At 37.2% G+C, this 19,566-nt stretch overlaps 3 protein-coding genes across 4 annotated transcripts in view; 2 read left to right on the top strand and 1 right to left on the bottom strand.

Moving 5' to 3' along the window:
* Positions 1-1,046: 1,046 nt before the first annotated feature.
* LOC109857789 (nucleolin-like) lies at positions 1,047-5,130 on the top strand. Its single transcript, XM_020434481.1, has 5 exons — positions 1,047-1,330; positions 2,521-2,757; positions 2,857-3,036; positions 3,201-3,334; positions 3,475-5,130. The coding sequence occupies exons 1-5, from the start codon at positions 1,220-1,222 to the stop codon at positions 3,494-3,496; spliced, it is 684 nt and encodes a 227-aa protein (XP_020290070.1). The 5' UTR covers positions 1,047-1,219; the 3' UTR covers positions 3,497-5,130.
* A 428-nt stretch (positions 5,131-5,558) lies between these two features.
* Positions 5,559-11,309, bottom strand: LOC109857782. 2 transcript variants are annotated; one of them, XM_020434469.1, is made up of 6 exons: positions 11,216-11,309; positions 10,831-11,080; positions 9,937-10,228; positions 9,550-9,848; positions 8,174-8,392; positions 5,559-8,068 (listed from the first exon to the last, which is right to left on the bottom strand). In XM_020434469.1, exons 3-6 carry the CDS (start codon positions 10,167-10,169, stop codon positions 6,972-6,974), a joined length of 1,848 nt encoding a protein of 615 aa, XP_020290058.1. In that variant the 5' UTR covers positions 10,170-10,228; positions 10,831-11,080; positions 11,216-11,309; the 3' UTR covers positions 5,559-6,971. The 2 variants fall into 2 exon arrangements, with proteins under 2 accessions (XP_020290058.1, XP_020290059.1); XM_020434470.1 differs by lacking the exon at positions 11,216-11,309 and having other exon boundaries at positions 9,937-10,256; positions 10,831-11,006.
* A 493-nt stretch (positions 11,310-11,802) lies between these two features.
* Positions 11,803-19,566, top strand: part of LOC109857788 (F-box only protein 32) — a 12,134-nt gene continuing 4,370 nt past the window's right edge. Inside the window, exon 1 of the mRNA XM_020434480.1 lies at positions 11,803-12,078. Coding sequence (XP_020290069.1) covers positions 11,957-12,078 — 122 coding nt within the window. The 5' untranslated portion in view covers positions 11,803-11,956. The remainder of the gene's footprint in view (positions 12,079-19,566) is intronic.

Here is a 19,566-nt window from a genome sequence, read left to right as displayed (position 1 = left end):
ATAATATGAATAGAAAATGAGAGCCCCGTGAAATTGTTAAAGGTGCGGTAGATATAGACCGATACGAGAGTATAAAAAATACTTGGGGTTCGTGTATGTTGAACAAATTCTTTATTTGATGCCAAACGACTCTTAAATTGGGTCTTCTTCAGTGTCAAGAAAATTTTTGACTATAAATTACAAATGTTTCGAATGATTTTACAATGACTTGGTAAATTAACAATGAATTGTAACAAAATTAAAATGATGTCAACATGTTTGTCAGAGATTATAAGACAACATATAATAAACGTACAACAAAAGACTGATTTCAGAAATAATCCCAATAAAATTACAAACAAATGGTATTAATATTATATCGAACACCGGGAAATTAAAACCCTATTTTTTACATTTCTGGAATCTTATAAAACCAAATAAGTACGTTATTATATGTTGTTTATTTTATAATCTCTGACAAAAACATATTGACATCATTTTGGAGCGGGGAATAGAATTTATATTACCGGTATTGTAAGAACTTGTGCATCAGTACATTGTTTGCTCGTAAATATCTAACTGCGGTGAGTTTTAATTTTGTTACAATCCATTGTTAATTTACCATCGGCCTATATCTAACACACCTTTAATAATAATATGAATTTTTTGTATATTAATATACATACAAGATTTCAATTTTTTTTCAATTTAAGAACTAACTTTTTGTCTTTAATTAAATTCGACATTTTATTGAGACACGCGCGAAAAACAAAAAGAGAAACAAGAACACAGTGCCATCATTGCGTTATTGACAAAACTGTAATTTACATTTATTTGACAAGTGTATGTATATAATTAATATATTTATTTGAGACGCAGCTATATATTTATTACTACTAATTAAATATTTCATAGGAATAAAAAATTCAACATTATCTTTCAATTAAAATATCAATCAGCAAAACATAAAAATGTTTAGGACCGCGACAAAGGCTGCACACAACAGTCAGCAAGCGCCACCGCAAATAGTGATGTGTCGCCATCTGAGGACCATTCGCTAAGCCGCGGTGCCAGGCCGGCTTTCGAGAAGAACGCGTTTGCCGGTAGATTCGTAAGTCGCCATATTGTTTGGCTATATTCGCGATTCGCGTATTCGCGCACGCCGTCTTTTTCGCCGTTTTCGCTTGTGTCTCGCGTTTCCGCGAGCAATCGCACCGCAAACATTTCACGCAAAGGCAATATGAAGAAGATCAAGGACGTTTCCGACGACGACGAGTTCGAAGTGGACGACCCGGACGATCCGGAGGAAGGACCCTCCGAAGAGGAGTGGACTCCGGAGGCCGACAACGAGGTAAATGCGCAATTGTTATCTTCCGATTGTTCTTGTCGAATTTCTATTACGACCATATCGAGCAGCAATTGCGCTTCACGAATTCTCGCGAGTTTATCGCCTTCTCGGCGACGACCGTACCGTTCGCGCGTTAAAATGTCTATCGGACGCAGTAGCAGCAGCAGCAGCAGCAGCAGCAGCAGCTGATGTCATCTATATTCGGCGAACATTTCGCTGTACAGGAAATTGCTATCAATGAGAACTCATCACGATGTCCACGTCATAAGCTCGTTCCGACAATAACGCGCTACAGATTCATGCATGCACGTGCCAGGTGAACACCTGGCACCATCGAATGTAATGCTTGAAGTGTCGTCGCATGAGCGTTAACGGTAACGCGTAGAAGATCGTGATGATTTTCTGCAGTTTCTTTTTCGTCGCGGGAAACGAAGCCGAGATCTTATCGAGTGTATCTAGCGGTTCTCGTCGCTTCGATCGAGTTCTTTCTGGAACCGCGGTGAACTTTTGGCAGAGCGATGACATGTCGCTGTTAAGGCGTATCTTTCGAGATAAAGATGTTTGTTCATCGTAATGCTCGAACTGATCATCAGCGGCCATCATTGCCGGCCGGTCGACCATTCGATGTGGCGCCGAGTCACGAATTTTTCAAATCGTCACAAAAATTCTTGAAACAATAAAAAAAATAGACATTTAAAAAAAACGTGTAAACATTCTTATTATACGTATGATATATGCTTATACATGCTTTACTTAAGAAAAGACTGCGTATGTATGATAAAAGTCTCTTTGTGTGTACATGTTAACAGAAGGATTGTGTGTGTTAACAGAAAGTTACTTATCAATTGTTTACATTTGGAGAAAGTTCCTCTGTTTGTTTTTCTCTGTATTACACATACTTTATCTTCTTGTTGACCTTGTATGAAAATTGATTACTTGTAATCATGTTTAAAGAATGATGTTTTTTATCTTAAAACTTTGTTAATTTACATATGAAGACTTTAGTAAAAGTTAAAACATTCTATCGATAATGTGTCTTCTAATATGATATCATTAATAAATATATTAAGCTTTTTTATTTGAACTTTGTTGAAAATCATATTTGTTTATTTGTGTATTACATGATCTGAATTTAAAATATGTAGCAAAGAGAAGGATTCTCTGATATAAATATTATTTACGATCTGCTACAGAGTGCTAAAGTAAGACCACAAAGAGGAGCAACAAAAAAGCGACATCATTCTGAAGAAGAGGAAGAGGAGGAAGATGAGGAGGAGGAAGAGGAAGATGACGAAGAAGAAGAAGAATCTGATTCTGATTCAGGAAGAAAACCAAAAAGAAAAAGATCTACTAAAAAAGAAGAAGATGATGATGATGAAGATTCGGAAGAAAACAGTGAACAGGATGGTGAACATCCAAAGAATTTCCAGGTACTTGAGAAGAAGTTATATATAATGGTCTCATTAATACTGAATTATAATACGCACTATTTGTTTTAAAACATTCTGAACAATTAATATTTCTTGCAGTCTGGTTCATTTGTTATTTCAAAAGAAGATCTTGAAGTAGCTAAGAAGAATAAAAATAAGAACATATCTGAGGTAGACAAATATCCAAATTTGTGGAGGATAGATGGAAAAGCACTACTCCAAAAGTATTTGCCTTTCCAGGATAAATCTGGGAAAATATTGTACAAAAGTACAACGACAGTAAGTGCATTATTTTGCAGAATTAAATATACATATATAAGTTTAATATTGATAGCAAATAGGAATAATTCTTAATAATTAATTAAAATAAATAATTTGTAAATTTTATTTTACACCTACACAAAATTTAGATGTAATTCATAAAGATTTTATTCGGATTTCAGTACTCTGGGTGGCAAATTAGTAACAAACACAAATATGTATCACTCAACGTATCCTTAAAATCAGAAAATAGACAAGAAGCAATTGCTGAACTAACAGCACCGTTCGATCCTGCAAAATTTTTAGAGGAAGCAAAGTATGTAGATGTGTCATTAGTCTTTAGTCATTAGTCATCAGCTTTTAAATAATGTAAGCTAAGATGCTTTATTAGTTATTAGTCACTAGCTTTTAAATAATATAAGATGCAATAATATTAAAGCTATTATTGTCTTGCAGAAGTGATAAAGAAGAAGATTAAAGTAAATTAAATCAAGATTGGGCTTATTTGTTTCTATGAGTTCGAAGGAAGATATATTAAGAAGAAGAACATCTATACACAATTGACGGAGCATGTACCATTTATATGTACGTATACATACATACACAACACACGCACACAGACATGATGCGCAGTTTCAGAATTTTTGTATCGAGGTCATATTTAAACTATAAGATTGGATGGACCATATGGCTCTGAGTTTATTACTGGGAGTAGCTATTAACTGATATCTCTGATCAAATATGAGTACAATTACCGAAAAAGCTACTCGCAAATATGTGTTACATTTAATGGAGTTTGTTACGAGCAACATACTCTATGATTTAAAAAATGTTTTACATCTTTGTGACAGAAATTCAATGTTACCTAGTGTAATGTATGCATGTTGATGTTCGTTTGTGTTATAAGGCCATTATTATAGTCTACTCATAATTTAAAATGTTTTACATACATTGGCCTTGCAATCTATATAGCCATTGAGCGCGCCCTTAGTAGAAATAATTAAAGTTATTGCTTCATCTCTTATATTATAGCGAAAAATAATGAAAAAGATATTTAATATGAGCAAAAATATAAAATGAATGCTCAGAATTATCAGAAAACACACTTGGAACACTTGGAATTTCCAAGAAATTTTATCGCAAGACTCAGAAAAGTTCTATAAAAGTTATCTTTTCAAGTATTTTGCTTTTATTTTAGGATTAATCGAGTTCAGCTACGTCTTGTGTTTACTAATGTCAAAAACTTAAAACTCAAGCGATTTTCAATGTTTTTGTTATCATCATTTTTGTCGTATACAGAAAACATACACAATAGTGAATAATCTATTATTTTTTAATTTTTTCTAAAACAAACATTTTATTTTGAGCTTCAAACGAAAGTGAAAACGATTAAGAAACTACTACAATGTTTTGTTTTCTAAGATTAGGTTATTAATTATGCGTATCTTTGACTTGGTTGGAGCTAGAACCAAAAAATACTGATTACAATCTAAGCGATAAAAATTAAAAGTTTTATAGACAGATTTAATGTAGTTCGAACTGCTACGGGCGAAGCTGGGCCACTCTTCTTGTGTGTACACTTACTAATCATATAAGATGTAAGAAAACCTAGAAAATACTTCCAGTAATTGAAGATTGTCTATTCCCCGAGCAGCTGTACTGATTTACAACGTCAGAAATAACAAGTTTCTGATGTCATCCTAAGACCTAACCAATATGACTGCTCGAGGAATAGTTGATCTACAAACAACTTGCATTTGTAAATCTTTTACAATTAAAATAAATTGGTTATATTAGAAAAATGGAATAATTTGATTATCAATTGATCGGATTTTGGTTATATTATTAAAATTTAATTGAACTGACATTTTGTGCGATACATAAAACTTTTATTTTACATATCGATTTTCATAAATTTAATATATATCATTAAAATTATATTTTTTACTTGAATAATATTTTTACTGGATTTAGATATGTTCGTATGATAAGTGGATTTATTTCAACTCAAATATATTGTACGCAGCGTGTTTAGCGCAGTATTTTGGTGATAAATTCGGTATACAACATGTAAGTCATAAGTAACACACACACACATGGGAAAATATGGAATTCAAATACATATAGTAAATATTTATTGAGATTTACTGCAACATATTGTGTACATTTGACCTTTTATTTTACATAAGTGCTTTTACTGTACTTCATTATAGACAGTTCGTAACTTATTTGAGGTTTATTAGTGTGAGATTTGGTATAAATAATTAAAAAAAATATATTTATAATTACATAATGTACAATATATTTGTTATAAACACTAATAAGTTGTACGTAAATATTAGTGTTTTAACACTTTTCGAATAGTACTCAATTATTTTCATTCAGTAAACAATCTTGTATATGTGTGTTAATTTCATAAATTGTAACTAAATGCTGATAAATAAAAGTTTCTTTATTAATTGACAATGTTGTTGAATTTTAAAAATGCTCTAAATAAAACACTAATATTAGATTGATATTAGATAAACTTCTAAAACTCAATATATATAATATATATATATATAAAGTGTACAAGTTTATCAACAAACCTGTGTTCGTTTTTTACACATATAATAAGGAAATTTTAATATAGTGGTTGTTGAGCGCTTTATATATGTTAAACAAAAAATAGAGAAACCGAGTAAGTGTATCATCTATAATTACATTATATATAATTTATATAAATCTTTACGTAAGCATATCGTATGCTTATAATTAAGAAATACTATTGACTTTAATATGGCAGCGTAAAATTGAGTCTCAATAATCGTAATCTGAAATTTAATTATATATATATCTTAAATTCTTTAGGAAAACAAAGATATTTAATATTTTTTTCTTATATCACTAAATGTTGATGATAGTTGTAGAAGACTAGATGTTATATTTGTTTTTTTTGTTTTTTGGTTTTTTTTGTTTGTTTTTTTTACCTAAAATATGAAATGATTTCAAAATTATATGTAAGTTACATTTTACAAAACGGTTAAAACTTATTACGATTATATTAATTTTGCAAAAGTGACAGAAATATCAAATGTTTTCATTAATATTTCACTTATGTTCATTATAGATAGTAAATTTGTATATATTTTACGCACACATAAGTGAGTATGTGCTTAAAATATTAAATATAAATTATAAAAACAATCAAATATGAATAAAACAAACCGCTGTTTGTTAATCACAAAAGATAAATAGAGATAAACTTAATCATAATTAAAATTAACAAGCATTAATTTGACAAACTTAACATGTGTATTATAACAGAAATACGTAATATGTGCGTATGATTTTATACATCAAGCAATTAAAACGTAAGAAAAACAAAATTATTATTACTTACATTTACTATAATTGTAGATAAAAATTGGTTTCGCTCTTTTGTTTTTGGTCTTGTGCCGAGCACTAAATAAAATCTGAATAAACAGGATTTTTTATCCTTATTTATAACTCGTGATAAAATAAAATGTATAAAAAATATATATACATCTATGGTTACAACAATATAGAATTATAAATAGGGATGTAATATGTATATAAAGATATATGCCATGCTAATATTTTGCATTTAGCACAGAGGTAATTAAATGTGCGGTATATTTATCTTCGATAGTTTTAACTAAATATAGATGCTAAAAAAACGATTGATTTTCACATATGTACATTAGGTTGTAGAAATATCTTCTTTGTTAGTACAATCTTGTAAAATGTAGACTTCGAAAATATTTTGATTTTCAAAATAGAAGAATAGATCAGTTTAGAGTACTAAATAGAAAGCTCGAGAGATTTTGTAGACTATTGAAATATTTTTTTTTCCTAGTCACATTCGCCTATGTCACAAAAGTGACGCCTATAGCTAACATTTTTCTCTTCTATCTCGAAATAATCAATCTACTCTTCTAATATAAACCAGATTAAAATCCTGGTTCCATCCTTACTGATAAAACACTACTCAGCATATCGCGTATTTCCGCCATCTCTTTTCTACTTCTTGCTAACATATCCTCTAATTTTTTATTCTTTTGCATAATCTTTTCCATTTTTTTCAAGTACTTTTGTTTGTCAACGTGACATCCGCAATCCGGACAATTTTTACTCTGTTTGCAATTTTTGCATATCTTACCTTTGAAGCAACAAATTTTATCTTCCTCTGCGGAAGAATGATCGCTCGGTGCGTCTTTTTCCGCAGCTTCAAAGTGTTCTATCTTGACGAGAGATTGACCAAATTTCGGCACCGAGGATGTACAATTAGATTCTTCAGGCAAAGATTCCGTATCCGTCTTTGAATCTGTATCTTTTTTAACTTCGGTTGCTTCGATTAATATTGGTATATTTAATTTGTGTGCTCTATCGTAGAGAGATGTTTCGTCATTCGATATTTTATTTTCATAGTCTACGTGAGATTCAGATATTGCATTCGATACGCTAGAACTAATAGGACTCAAATCGCAATAATGTATTGCAGTTGTATCACATACTCTAGACTGTCTTTTAAAGCTTTTTCTCTTTTGCATCAACGTGCATTCTGTACTTAGGCTCTTTATAGTGCACACCGCGCTATCACTAAATCTTCGTCCGTCGTCGGATATTTTATTATTCATGGATTTAATGCAGGAACCGTCGCTCGATCTTCGAGTATCAGTAAACTCATATTTAGGAATTACACTTGACGATTTATTGCATTGTTGCTCGTTATCATCCGAGTTCGTTTCACTTTGAGCAAGGTGTGAGCTACTTAGCGTTGTCTTCCGATTGTTTTTCGACAATTGCTCAGTTTCCACAAATTCGAATGACAATTGTTTTACCAATTGTTTCTTATCATTCTTCGAAATATTCCGATATTCAAACGTTATATTTTCTTCTAGAGATGATTGCCTTGATTCTGCGAATTCTTCGCTAATGTCTGAGTTGTTATGATTATCATTTTCTGCATCATTGGACGTAGGTTTCGTGGTAACGGACGGTAATTCGATTAAATTCCCGTCATGTCCGAAAGCAAATGATTTTTGTCCTGTGAAGAGAAAATTCCACTTTTTTTCTATTTACAATACTGATTTATATTGATTATTAGAATGTAAAATGACACACACATTCAGGTGTCTTCTTTCTCACTTACCTATGATCATACGTTTGTTGCGCATATCAGGACTTTTAGACCGCGGTTGTTCCAAAAACTGTCTATTGTCGGGCGACAGCACGGATAACGTTCCATTATGACATATTGGACTGTATTGCTCGTAATTATACAAATTCGTATCCGCATCGTGACTCTCGTGCTCCCGCAAACGTTCCATAATTTTTTGTACAATTTCTGACGGGGCTACATGTGGCGAGCCTTTTGAAAACGTAAAAAGAACACGTGTATATTTTTTGTTATAATATATATTGCACGGTCAATAATTGCTACATAATTAAATATATAAAATGCTCATATACGTATAAACTGAGAATAAACAATTATATGTAGTGAAAATGCGATGCATCCGGAAAATGATACAGAAGACGCTTTGTAACAACTTGCATAAATAAATTTGTATATCTCAGTAGCCGGGTTATATAATAAATAGATATATTAAAACGGATTACTGCACACAAATATCTAATTGCTACATAAATGCCAAACTTAGAAGATATATATTTATTATAGGCTCTAAGAGTCACAACAAAATAATACTTGTGTTTCAAATTCGTGCATTAGTACACACCGTATTATACTCTCGCATACCTCATTACTAACGCATGCAAATCGCATGTAAAACTAAAAAATCACACACAGTTGCGCTCGTAAAGTCTATTATTTGTGCATACATAATTACTATTATCAAGTCTCTTGACATTCTAAGAAGCATACTTTTTGTTCAATACATCACATAATGAATCCACAAAAAAAACAACATTTCTCTTTCTACGTAAAACAAACGTACAACATTGCATTTCAAATAACTTTGACACATAAATCTCTAAGCAAATTGAGCAAAAACTAAAAAGCCGTGATATGCTTACTGCTATAAAATTAAAAACCAACGCAAATAAAAAAATGCAATCAATCATAATATTTCAACCAAAGAAAAAACAATTGTGCGTTTCTAGAGTAGATTGGATCGCGCACACATTGGCTCTACAACGATCCACACCAAAACAATGTTTGTTTATTAAATTTTCGCGCGAGACTTACAAAATTAATTGGTCCGGAGTTTCTGCGCTGTCGAGCACGCGTAGGCACGCTTGACGCGCTATTGCTTCCTACAAAATTGTCATGCTATATGGCAAAATATATCTGCGAATTTATTTTCTACCCCCAGAGGGATTTTTAAAGCTATATTAGTTTTGCAAAAATATTGATGAGAGAAAATTCACTTTTAACAATGCTACTAAACGAATAGCTTTTTAAGTGTTTTTTTTTCTCTACAAATGATTAAGTATTTTGTTTATGAATTTCAAAAGAATGTTATATTTTTTGTTTTACAATCGTTAAAAATGCTAAGTTCTTACCGGTTAGGCCTCTATACCCTAAAGATACGGAATCGAAGGATTCGCTGGTCTCTTGCTGCTGTTTAAGAAAATCGTCTATGGCAATTCCCGGCAATGACGACGGCTGAAGAAATCTCTTAGGAATACGAGAGAGCGGACCGTCATCCTGCGGACAGGCGGTGCAACCGCCGAAACCAAGATCGAGCAAGATCGCTGTCGGATCCGCTTTCCGTAATTCTAGTAAACTCTCGACGCTACTGCAATGACTGCTGTCCGACTGAAAACTCGCGTCCCGCGCCAGTCTGTGATAAGGAAGTGAACTGCAAGTTTGCAATTACTGCTTTAATAACGAAAAATAACGAGGGAAGAGAGCAAAAATATTGCATTCCAAAACGTGTTCCTCAATACCTAGGAAGCATCGGTGGTGCGCTCATTGCTGGAGAATTAGGAACGTTAATAGGCGCTGATATAGTCATGCTTGGGAGCTTGGAAGTTTTAGAAAACGGAATGTCCTTGGGCCCAGTCGATTTCGGAATTTCTTTTTTTTCCCGGCACTCGCTCGCAACGGCGATCTCCGACCTCGTGGACAACGGTATTGAGTCAATCCATTGTTGAACCGGCCCAGCGGTGCGCCGTTTCATTTCCCAAATTCCGCGTAACCAGTCCGTTACTTTCAGAATGGTCTCCTTGCCCACATTTTCTGCGGAATCACAGATACGTAACTGAAACTTTATACCCGTCACACAACTGAATTCAGTACGTACATTTTAATGCGCATAATTATGTTTTCAATGTGCGCGTGTGAGACAAAGCTACAAAAATTCCAAGTGGATCGCACGACACAAATGTGTAAATATCGAAACGATAACGAAGATAAAGAAAGAAACGTTTCTGCACATCTGCGTAATTTGAGAGTTACATCACGTATGTGTATACGCATACACATACGCGACACAAACTTGGTATTTCCACAATACAAAAGACACAATTCATTGTCCGAACAGACTCTACGTAATTTGTCAACGTAATAAACAAAAAACTGAATATATCTCGTCGATTAAATACCTGGATCCATATCCTGTATCGGGCAGCATAAAGATAAAGCATTGTAAAAAAGAAATTGCGTGTGTGCACGTGCTAAATATATTATATATGTATCACACAATATTTTATATATGTATATATATATATATGTCGCGCGCGCACAGCATCGCACGCTCAATTACATGTTTATGCGTGATTGCGAAATTCTTAATGGACTTCAACGAGCGGCGAACTGTCGCGTCTAAACGTGATGCTTACCTTTCTTCAATTAGACGGTGGCCCATGCAACGTTAGCGTGTTGTGTCCTGGCGGTAATCGGAACGGTCCGGAATGGCATGTTTGCGCGATCGTCGTCGCTCGATGAACGATTTGTGTGCGGCGCGGAAGGATTGAGACCAGTTGCGCGCCACTTCTGCTTGTCAAGTCAAGTGGCCGTGACAATCCGCACGTCCCAGCCACGTCATGTGTCCGTGCGGACTATCAGTGACGGATCGCCGCGTTCGAGACCCTAAACAACAAATTCCAACGATGAGAGAAACAATTGTTACACGTCGAACAAGAGTGTTGCACACACACGCTCGGTAAAAAAAATTTTTTTCCGGATAGATTTTATTCAGTCGCCTGTGAAGGATCGTTCACTTACCGGTGCAGTCCTTGACACATTATATGCGTATATATGTACATGACTATGGATGATATATATGTGTGTGTGTACATATGTAATGCGCAGCTGACTCCGAGGACGTCTGCTGCGGTCGCGCTGCTGCGCGTGCGCGAGATTTGTCAACGAAACTTCGCGATATCGCCGACAGATGGCGTTTGCATGCCGAATGCGAGAATTTAAAAACCGAGATCTTTCTTCGGACGCGCATCGCGATGTCTGCGCGATCAAGAGTTTGACAGCTGACGCGGAACGCGGCAACAAAGGTAAGGAAATGAACGTCGAGGTAAAATAAAAATGTTTCTCGATTCGATATAATCGCAAGATATGCGTGCACGCAAATGGTATTATAGATGTACGACGCGTTCGACGGGATCAGGAAGATGACAGGAAGCGCCGAAGAACTTTTGAGGCGCAAAATACACGGCGGCGCGTCGGGCTGACGCCGTTTCACAGCTGATGCGCGATGACGTCACTAAAACAAAGCCATGCGCGCTCGGCGGCGAAGCGCGAGAGCGGGTTCGAGCAGTTCTGCAAGCGCAGCGGACACACATTCGGCGTCCGTGGACACGGCGAGGTGCGCTTCGCCCTGTTCTCGGTGTCGCGAGCGATTCGTCGTATCCCGTCGTCGTCGTTGCCGTCGCTGACGTTGGGTCCCTACGTCGTTTGTCGCGCGCGTTGTCCCCGCCTCGTGTCTCACACGAGCCGCCTCTCGTCCTCAGGATGCCGTTCATATCCAAGGACTGGCGCAGCCCAGGCGAGGAATGGGTGAAGACAGTCGAGGGTTGGGAGAAGAAGAAGATCCTTGAATGCGCCAACAACAAAACTCTCTCGCTACTCCTGCGGTGAGTCGTTTCGCTGTGTCCTCCGCGTTTTCTCACTTTTCCTCTTTTTCTCTCGCTCCTCCGTCCGTTCTTTGTTCGCCGCGAGACGACTACGCACACGCTACACACACACGCGACGCACAGCACAGCTGTTACTCTAACGTTTACATCGATCCGACTGTGACGATCCGTTTGTTTACATGCGATCAGCGCGCGAGCCAGTCTCTCGCACCAACGACGACTGATGACGATTCGACTTGTCGCGGAGATTTTTCCTGCATCGACGACGAGGAATCGTCGTGCGGAACATGCTGTTTTAATGTGACAGGTACACATGTATACGCGCATTGTTTGGAACGGTCCAACAGACGGATTCGAATTCTCGATGACTGTTCGTGCAAATAATTGTTTGCTCGCAATACTTGATTAATCTTAGTCTTTATCCTTTAGCAAATTGAATGATATTTTTATCATATCTTTGACGATGTTATAAGTAATTCTGTCGCGAATGACAAGCACCGTCGAGGTGCCGTTATTCCTCGGTTTGCTACTTCGACTTTGACTTCGCCAACAGTATTGCGTGACAATCGTAAAAATTCGAACTTGTGATTTACGAGACCGACGAGAATAACGTCCAATCGCGATCTTTGCGACTTGCTGCGGGTGATACCATGTTGCGTCCGAGCTTGCGGCTCACTCACGTGAGCCGTAATTTTCAGGTGCGTGATTTTTCCAAGTTCCGCGCACGATACGTAACGTCATTCAAAATTGATGTATGATACAGATAACGTGACACACGCCGAGCAGAGAGAATTGATCTTTTTACATCGTTTCGCACTTTCCACACGGTTATAACGAGACCGGTATATCGGTGAATGTTGTTCATGAAACGCTAAAGTCGTTTTTGAACGTTTCGGACGTGAGTATAAAAAAATACATCCATAAATAAATCGACGCTGTAAATGAAAAGTAGGGCTCGCGGTTTTGTGAAAAGATAAAAAAAAAAAAAAAGTCGCGCACAGAAAGCATTGACAGGCCTATTGTATCGTTTCAGTCTGAACATCCGTTCATTTTTCATCGGGTTATCTCACGGTTCTTGAGATTGACGTGATTGAGGTTCGAATTGATCGCCGATGTTCTGACGTGTGCTTTGCGGGTGATGCCATTTCTGGCTCTTCGCTCTCTCTTTGTTGCGTGAGGCTAAATATTATCTCTCCGCGATATTTATATATTACAATATACAGTAGGATTTTTATGGATCTTCTTTTAAAACTTTAAAAACTTGTTTGTTAAAAACCGAAATCGCTCTGTCACGCGCTCACTTTTCATTTTCTTCATCAAACGCTTACCTTGTTTTAAAAAGCGATTATTTTCTCGGGAACCGGAATTTTTCGCAATTTGTAAATTTAGACTGTTGAATGAGTAACTCATGGGCAAATTGCGTGTACTTTCGCGCGGTAATAGTTGCGACTGACGTTTCTAATTTGCGATAGAGAAACAAATTCGCAAAACCCGTTTCTCTCGTTGAAATACATAAATGCGCAGTGAAAAAAAATTCGTAGTCGCCTCGACACACGCAAAGGAACCGCGCGCGTGTTTAATCAGATTCGTTCGCAATCGTATAGAAATCGATTAGCGTGCGTTTGTAGATTTTTATCGATGCGGTCAATCTGAACCACACTTTGCGCACAGAAATACACTCGAAAATCGGCGCGAAAATAAAAACGATTACGTACACGGCGGAAAGAGAGAGTCGATTATTATTATTTCGCTTTTGTATCAACGCAATTGCGTGTCTAATGCATACGTCTCACGAGTTTTTCCCAACATTCGGTTTCTTAAGGATTAATTAGATTGCTGGTAAGAGCATCGGCCGTTGTTAAGTCGAGCAGAATGTTGTTGTTTTCTTCCTCTTGTGAGAAAAAATGTGATGCCGACTCTAACAAAAAGAAGCCAATATATGTGGTGACGCACTTGTGTCGTTTTTTTTAACGTTTCAAGTTTTAACGATATAACAATGTTGTCAGTTTTTTTGCACACTTATGCAAAAGTTTTTTATTTTGCTTTTTCGACTTTCTAAATATGCGCAGTTTGTATAGCGCGACCGTTTTACAATTTTCGAGCGGAATATTGATTGAATCTATAAAAGCTCTTTGTTATGACAACACTTCTGTTTCTATATGTATATATATGTATCTTTCTTTCTAAAAATATACGCGACGCGAACAATATCTCGCTTTTTTAAATGATACGCGTCGCGAGATGTACAATATTTCGATAAGAATTGATTATCTCAAAATGTAACACAATCAATGCCGTGCCGTTTTCACGGATTGAAACTCACTGTGCGGTAATTAGACTTTGGGATTACATTTCGAGATTTGTAATTATCCCGGGATGCGTCGGAAACCACATCATCGCGGTGGTTGGCGCGCGTCGACCGTTCGGTCGCGCATCGCGACTCCTTCGACCGGATATTGAGCCCATTGTGCTCGTTGCACCAGTTGTGTACGTGGCCGTGACAGACTTAGATAATTAGAGTCGCGGCGATCTATCTAGATTCGCGGCTGGCTGTCGAAGAGCGGCGGTTTTGGAGGTTCTTTGTCTCTTCGTTACGTTTTACGCACGCTTCGCGCGCGCACACGAAAAATAGCTGGATGCACCGAGCGCGCCGTAAAACACTTCGGTTTCTCGCGACGTACACGTCTCGTAAATATTGTCGTCGAACGACAGCGTGAGCGAGCGACACACGTGCGTGAGATCCAGTTGAAAACCAAAACGTGCACACACACTCGCGCGCGCGCGTAATTTCGTCTGCGAATTCGATTAGTTCGCGCGCTGAATTTTCTACAACGAAATAAACACTTGAGCTTTAAAATTGTTTCGACATGTTATTTGATTTTATTGTACATAAGTATGTTTTTAAGCGACGATATACTGTAGAAATTTCATTGTTGCACAATGAAGTATCTGCGCAATAAAAAGTTTATTTATTATTGTAATTAATTAATTAACGAACGAAGGACGCCGCGATTTATTTAAGCGATAACTTTCCAAATCTGAGGCGTGACTGATTTCTAGATCGACGTTTGACAAAAAGCTTTCTCTTCTGCGCCGCGATGAGAAGCGAAAGGCGGTCTCTTCAGACATCCGTTTTAACGGTGGATTTATTGCCGCGTGCAGTATGCCGATCGATTCGCCATGTGCACTTGATAATTGTTTCTTATTATCGCGCGTTTCCGCGTAGATTTCTGAAAGTTTATAAAAAGTGAGCAAAAACGTTCTGTAACGCGTTACGCTGGTGCAGTAAAATAATAAACCTTATGAACAATGAAGCCGCTTAAAGTAGCACCTCTTTTCAGATTAATTCGAAACCTTGCATAATTAGTTCGTCGGATTCGATCGATGTGCACACCGACATCTGATGCTCGACTGCGCGCAATTTGAATTCGAGAACTATAAATAAACGATAATTTGCGCTCGACTGAATTAATTACTTCTGATCGAGAATTGCGAGAAATGCATAATTGCGCGTGTTCTTCAGAAATATAACTTCTCAATACCGATAGTTTGTTTTTAGGTAAGTGAAAAAGAAGACATAACAAATGACAATTTTGACAAATGACACCTAGATGACAATTTTCTTGAAAGTGGATAATTAATTTTGTGGAAAACATGTTACCTCGATTTCGTGTTAACAAATTGAAACTCGTGTGTGGTTGCACGCAAAAAAATTTCGACAGAGCATTCCGACATCGTCGCGCTTTCTCGCATTCGTCGAAGGAAACCGAGATTCGCCTTGTTCCTTTGCGTCACGCTGGATGGAGACGTACCTGATACATAGGAGTTAGGACGGGGATCAAAGCTAACTGAGAATCCGTTTCTTGGAAGCGGAAACACATTGTTGGTAGAGGAAAATTTAGGTAGCAGAGAAATTCTATTCACACACTCGTGAAATCTTCTGTTTGAAAAGCTGTTTATGGAACAATATTGATTCGTAATTTAATATGTACATATCTAAAGCTCCATGAATAACAAAAGATCCAATAACTTTGCGAGAAATATGAGAGAACAATATCAACAAAATCTGAAAAGAAAATGCGTATATATATATATAGTTTTTTCTAAAAATTATTTTAATATACTCTGTGTTTCTAAATTTATATAATTTATGATGCACGTATTTTCTTTTTCGATTTTGTTGATATTGTTCTCTCATATCGCTCGCAAAGTTATTAGATCTTTTGTTATTCGCGAAGCTTTAGAAGTTTTAAAGACCATTGTGTGTCAATTTTTTAGCCAAGATTTGTGCGAAAGCTCATATTTTCCAACAACTCAATTTTATCTCGAATAAACCAATAAATTTATTGAATACATGAACAGGTTACAATTCAAAGCTTTGTACAAATTCATCCATTAAAACTTAGTCACAGAGAATTATCACAGAGAATTATAGTTCAAAGAGATTAGAAGAGTACTTACTTGGTTTTAATCACATTCTTCAGACTACATATATGTATATGTATATTGATCGTCTGACGTTTTGCGAAGTAACCAATGAAGTCGACTTGTCGAAGTTCGTCGAAGATCAAACGCGACGAAGAATACCTTCGAAACTTTCGCCCGCACGTAAATAAAATTAAATTCATCGAAAGTTTAATTTGTTTGAAAGAAAAAACGTTTTCATTACACGCTGAGGTTCGTTTCGAAACACGCGCGGAATCACGCGCGTCGCGATCGATGACCAGACATCTTCCTATCGAAGAAGATTCGTTCCGCGTTCTCGTTTGATGGGATTAGAGGGGAACCGCATGGTCCTTGAGCCAGGACCAGAGGTCGAATTCTCAAAATGGGAAAATATACTAGCGCGAGCGAGAATCTTGCCGCCGATGCGGAAGTGGGTCGTGACCCAGCTCCCAACGTGACCTGCACCAATTTCGCGATTCCCCTCGCATTGCCGCGCCAGAAGCCTTGATAAATTCGGTTAGACGACGGCTTCCGCGAGCGCGTGGATCCGCCACGGGGCCGTCGGCGATGATATCACTCTTTTGCGCGATAACGGGACGGAGAAAAAAAATATTTATACAGCATACAGCATCGAGAATGCGTATCTTATCTCGCGTCCAATACAGTTTTTCGCGTATTTGAAGACTCGTCTCTTTGTCTTCGTTTAATATTGAAATTTTTGCTTTGCGCAGCTGAGTGTAAAAATTCGCGCCTCGCGGATTTAAAAGAAGCAAAACGCACAGCGAGATATGAAAATTTACATGCTCTGCGAGAAGACGCTCGTTTTCCTCAAATGGCAAGTCAGCTCGAAGATGTATTCCTTCTCCCCCGGCACTGTGAAAAAGAACAGAAGCGTGCAATTGCCGCGATTATGTGAACCGTGTGGTTACGGAGAAAGTAACAGAATTTTTATTTCAAGGAAATCAACGCGAGCAAATAACAGATCCATGTTGGATCGCTTTGCGCGGTAACAACGCGTGTATTTTACATGTTGGTTTCAACATTTAATTTTATCATTTACACAGTCTGTTGTTTAGAATTCGCGCGCAATTTTGTGTGATTATTTGATCGCGACCAAATTGTCAATTCCAATTGCATTCTGATAACACAATTGCGAGCTTGATACACGTGCGTATTTTTATTCCGCTGCACTTGTTAAAAAATTGAGAAAAGGCGGGAGGAAATTTTATGAACACAAAAACCCCGCTGAAAATACATTCTGCGGGGAATATTTTTATTTAAAAAAAATACAATTTTTTTTTATATGGAATATATTTTCTCTCTCCGTAATCAAACTCGACCTCATTATGAGGGATTAATTGCGCCTGTTTTGCCGATCTTTATTGCGCCACGCACGCACTCCGATGGATTCTCGCGATACAGACGGAAAAGAGTGCGAGAAGCGGAATTTTCTTCGTTTTTCCTCTTCGCGCTGTTCTCGTCTTTTTTTTTTTTTTTAACATTTACGCTCGGCTCCGTTCGCGTGCTGTTATTTCAACGATTTAACCGTACACGCGGTATCATCCTACGCGCGTTTTCCCGACTCGCGGACGGGGATTAGTGCCGCACACGCGGCAACAACCACGAAAGGGTCGGTGAACTCTCTGATGGAAGTAAAAGTTTCACACTAATCTCCGCACGCTCCGCATTCGGGAATTAATTATTCGCGTGTGTCATGCGATACGGGTCGCGGCGTTGCACCGTCGTTTCGTTACGTGCCGGGATTATCTGGTAAAAAAAAATCACCGTTTATACGCATTATATTTATCTCGCCTCTATTAACTTACAAAAGCTGGCGAGTGTTTCGCCGCAAAGTCGCTCCGCAATTAAAGCATCCGCGCACACAAGTAAAAAAAAAAATGTAGTTTCTTCCAATTTAGAAGAACATTTCAACAAGCGCAATGTCGGCAGATTGGCAGCGAATTACTGTCAATTATATGAAAATTTTACGGCCTGTTTTTTTGATACGACTACGTATCTCTTTTTCACAGATCTTGCTTGTTAAAATTCCAAGTTCTCACGTAGATCTGTCCGAGAACGGTCTTGTTTTACGAGGTAACAGCGAGAATTTTTCGAGCGGCCGTTAACGGATGCTATATTCGTCTCGATCCAAATCCAGAGACGAAGTCTCTCCCGTTCGCGAATCTCCTTAGCTATTCATTCCGCGTGTACCAAACTCCGTCGCAGAAATTCTGCGCACTTCCGCATCGCTATGAGCCTCTATTCTCCGCGACGCTGATCGATCCTCAAACTCGCTGTGAGACGCCTTCTTCTTGAGAATTTTTTAATCTACGTGATGTAATTGTATCTCACGTGGAGTCATTAGTTTTCGTACCGGACACGAAACGTTTCAATTGCATTTTACACGTCGTGTCAATCGCCAGTGTATGTACACGGCTGAGGTATAACCAATATTCTTTTATACACAGTACAGAAATAGAAAAGGTAGTAAAGACGAGATCGTGTGTGTGTGTGTGTGTGTGAAACACTTACAAAGTCACATTTACTTTCCATGCAAGTACCGCATCCGCAACTTCGGAACTGTGTCACTGTATTGACAGTCGGAGAACTTTTCTGTGTTAATACAACTAATTTCGAAATGCCCGTTTGATGACGAAACCTGTAATAAAAAAAAAAGTGTCTTAAATTTTACATTAATACCATTCGTAGCTTTTATTCCTTTTTCGATATAGCTTTTTCGATATAGCTCACACGATACATATTTGAAAATCGCCCGTTCCGATATATCTCGGTCAGGCGAGGATTCGTTTGAATCGATCTGAAAAATTATTTGCCATTGAAATTAAACTCGGTTAGACCGCGCGACATGATGTCAGATCGCATAGATTGTATTCTGTTCTGACACGTGATTTTTTTTCCTTTTTTTTCATTTTTTTTTTTTTTTTTTTTTTTTTTTTTTTTTTTTTTTTCTACTTTTGCAGAGCGTGTGAAACCGATCGTTCTAGTTACGTCGATACTTCGAACATGTTGTCGGTGAATTTC

The sequence above is a fragment of the Pseudomyrmex gracilis genome, unplaced genomic scaffold (genome assembly GCF_002006095.1).
Source record: "Pseudomyrmex gracilis isolate BER0280 unplaced genomic scaffold, ASM200609v1 scaffold_172, whole genome shotgun sequence".
Classification (NCBI taxonomy): Eukaryota; Metazoa; Arthropoda; class Insecta; order Hymenoptera; family Formicidae; genus Pseudomyrmex; species Pseudomyrmex gracilis.
The sequence above is the reverse complement of the archived record's forward strand: the minus strand, read 5'-3'. Positions and strand labels throughout refer to the sequence as shown.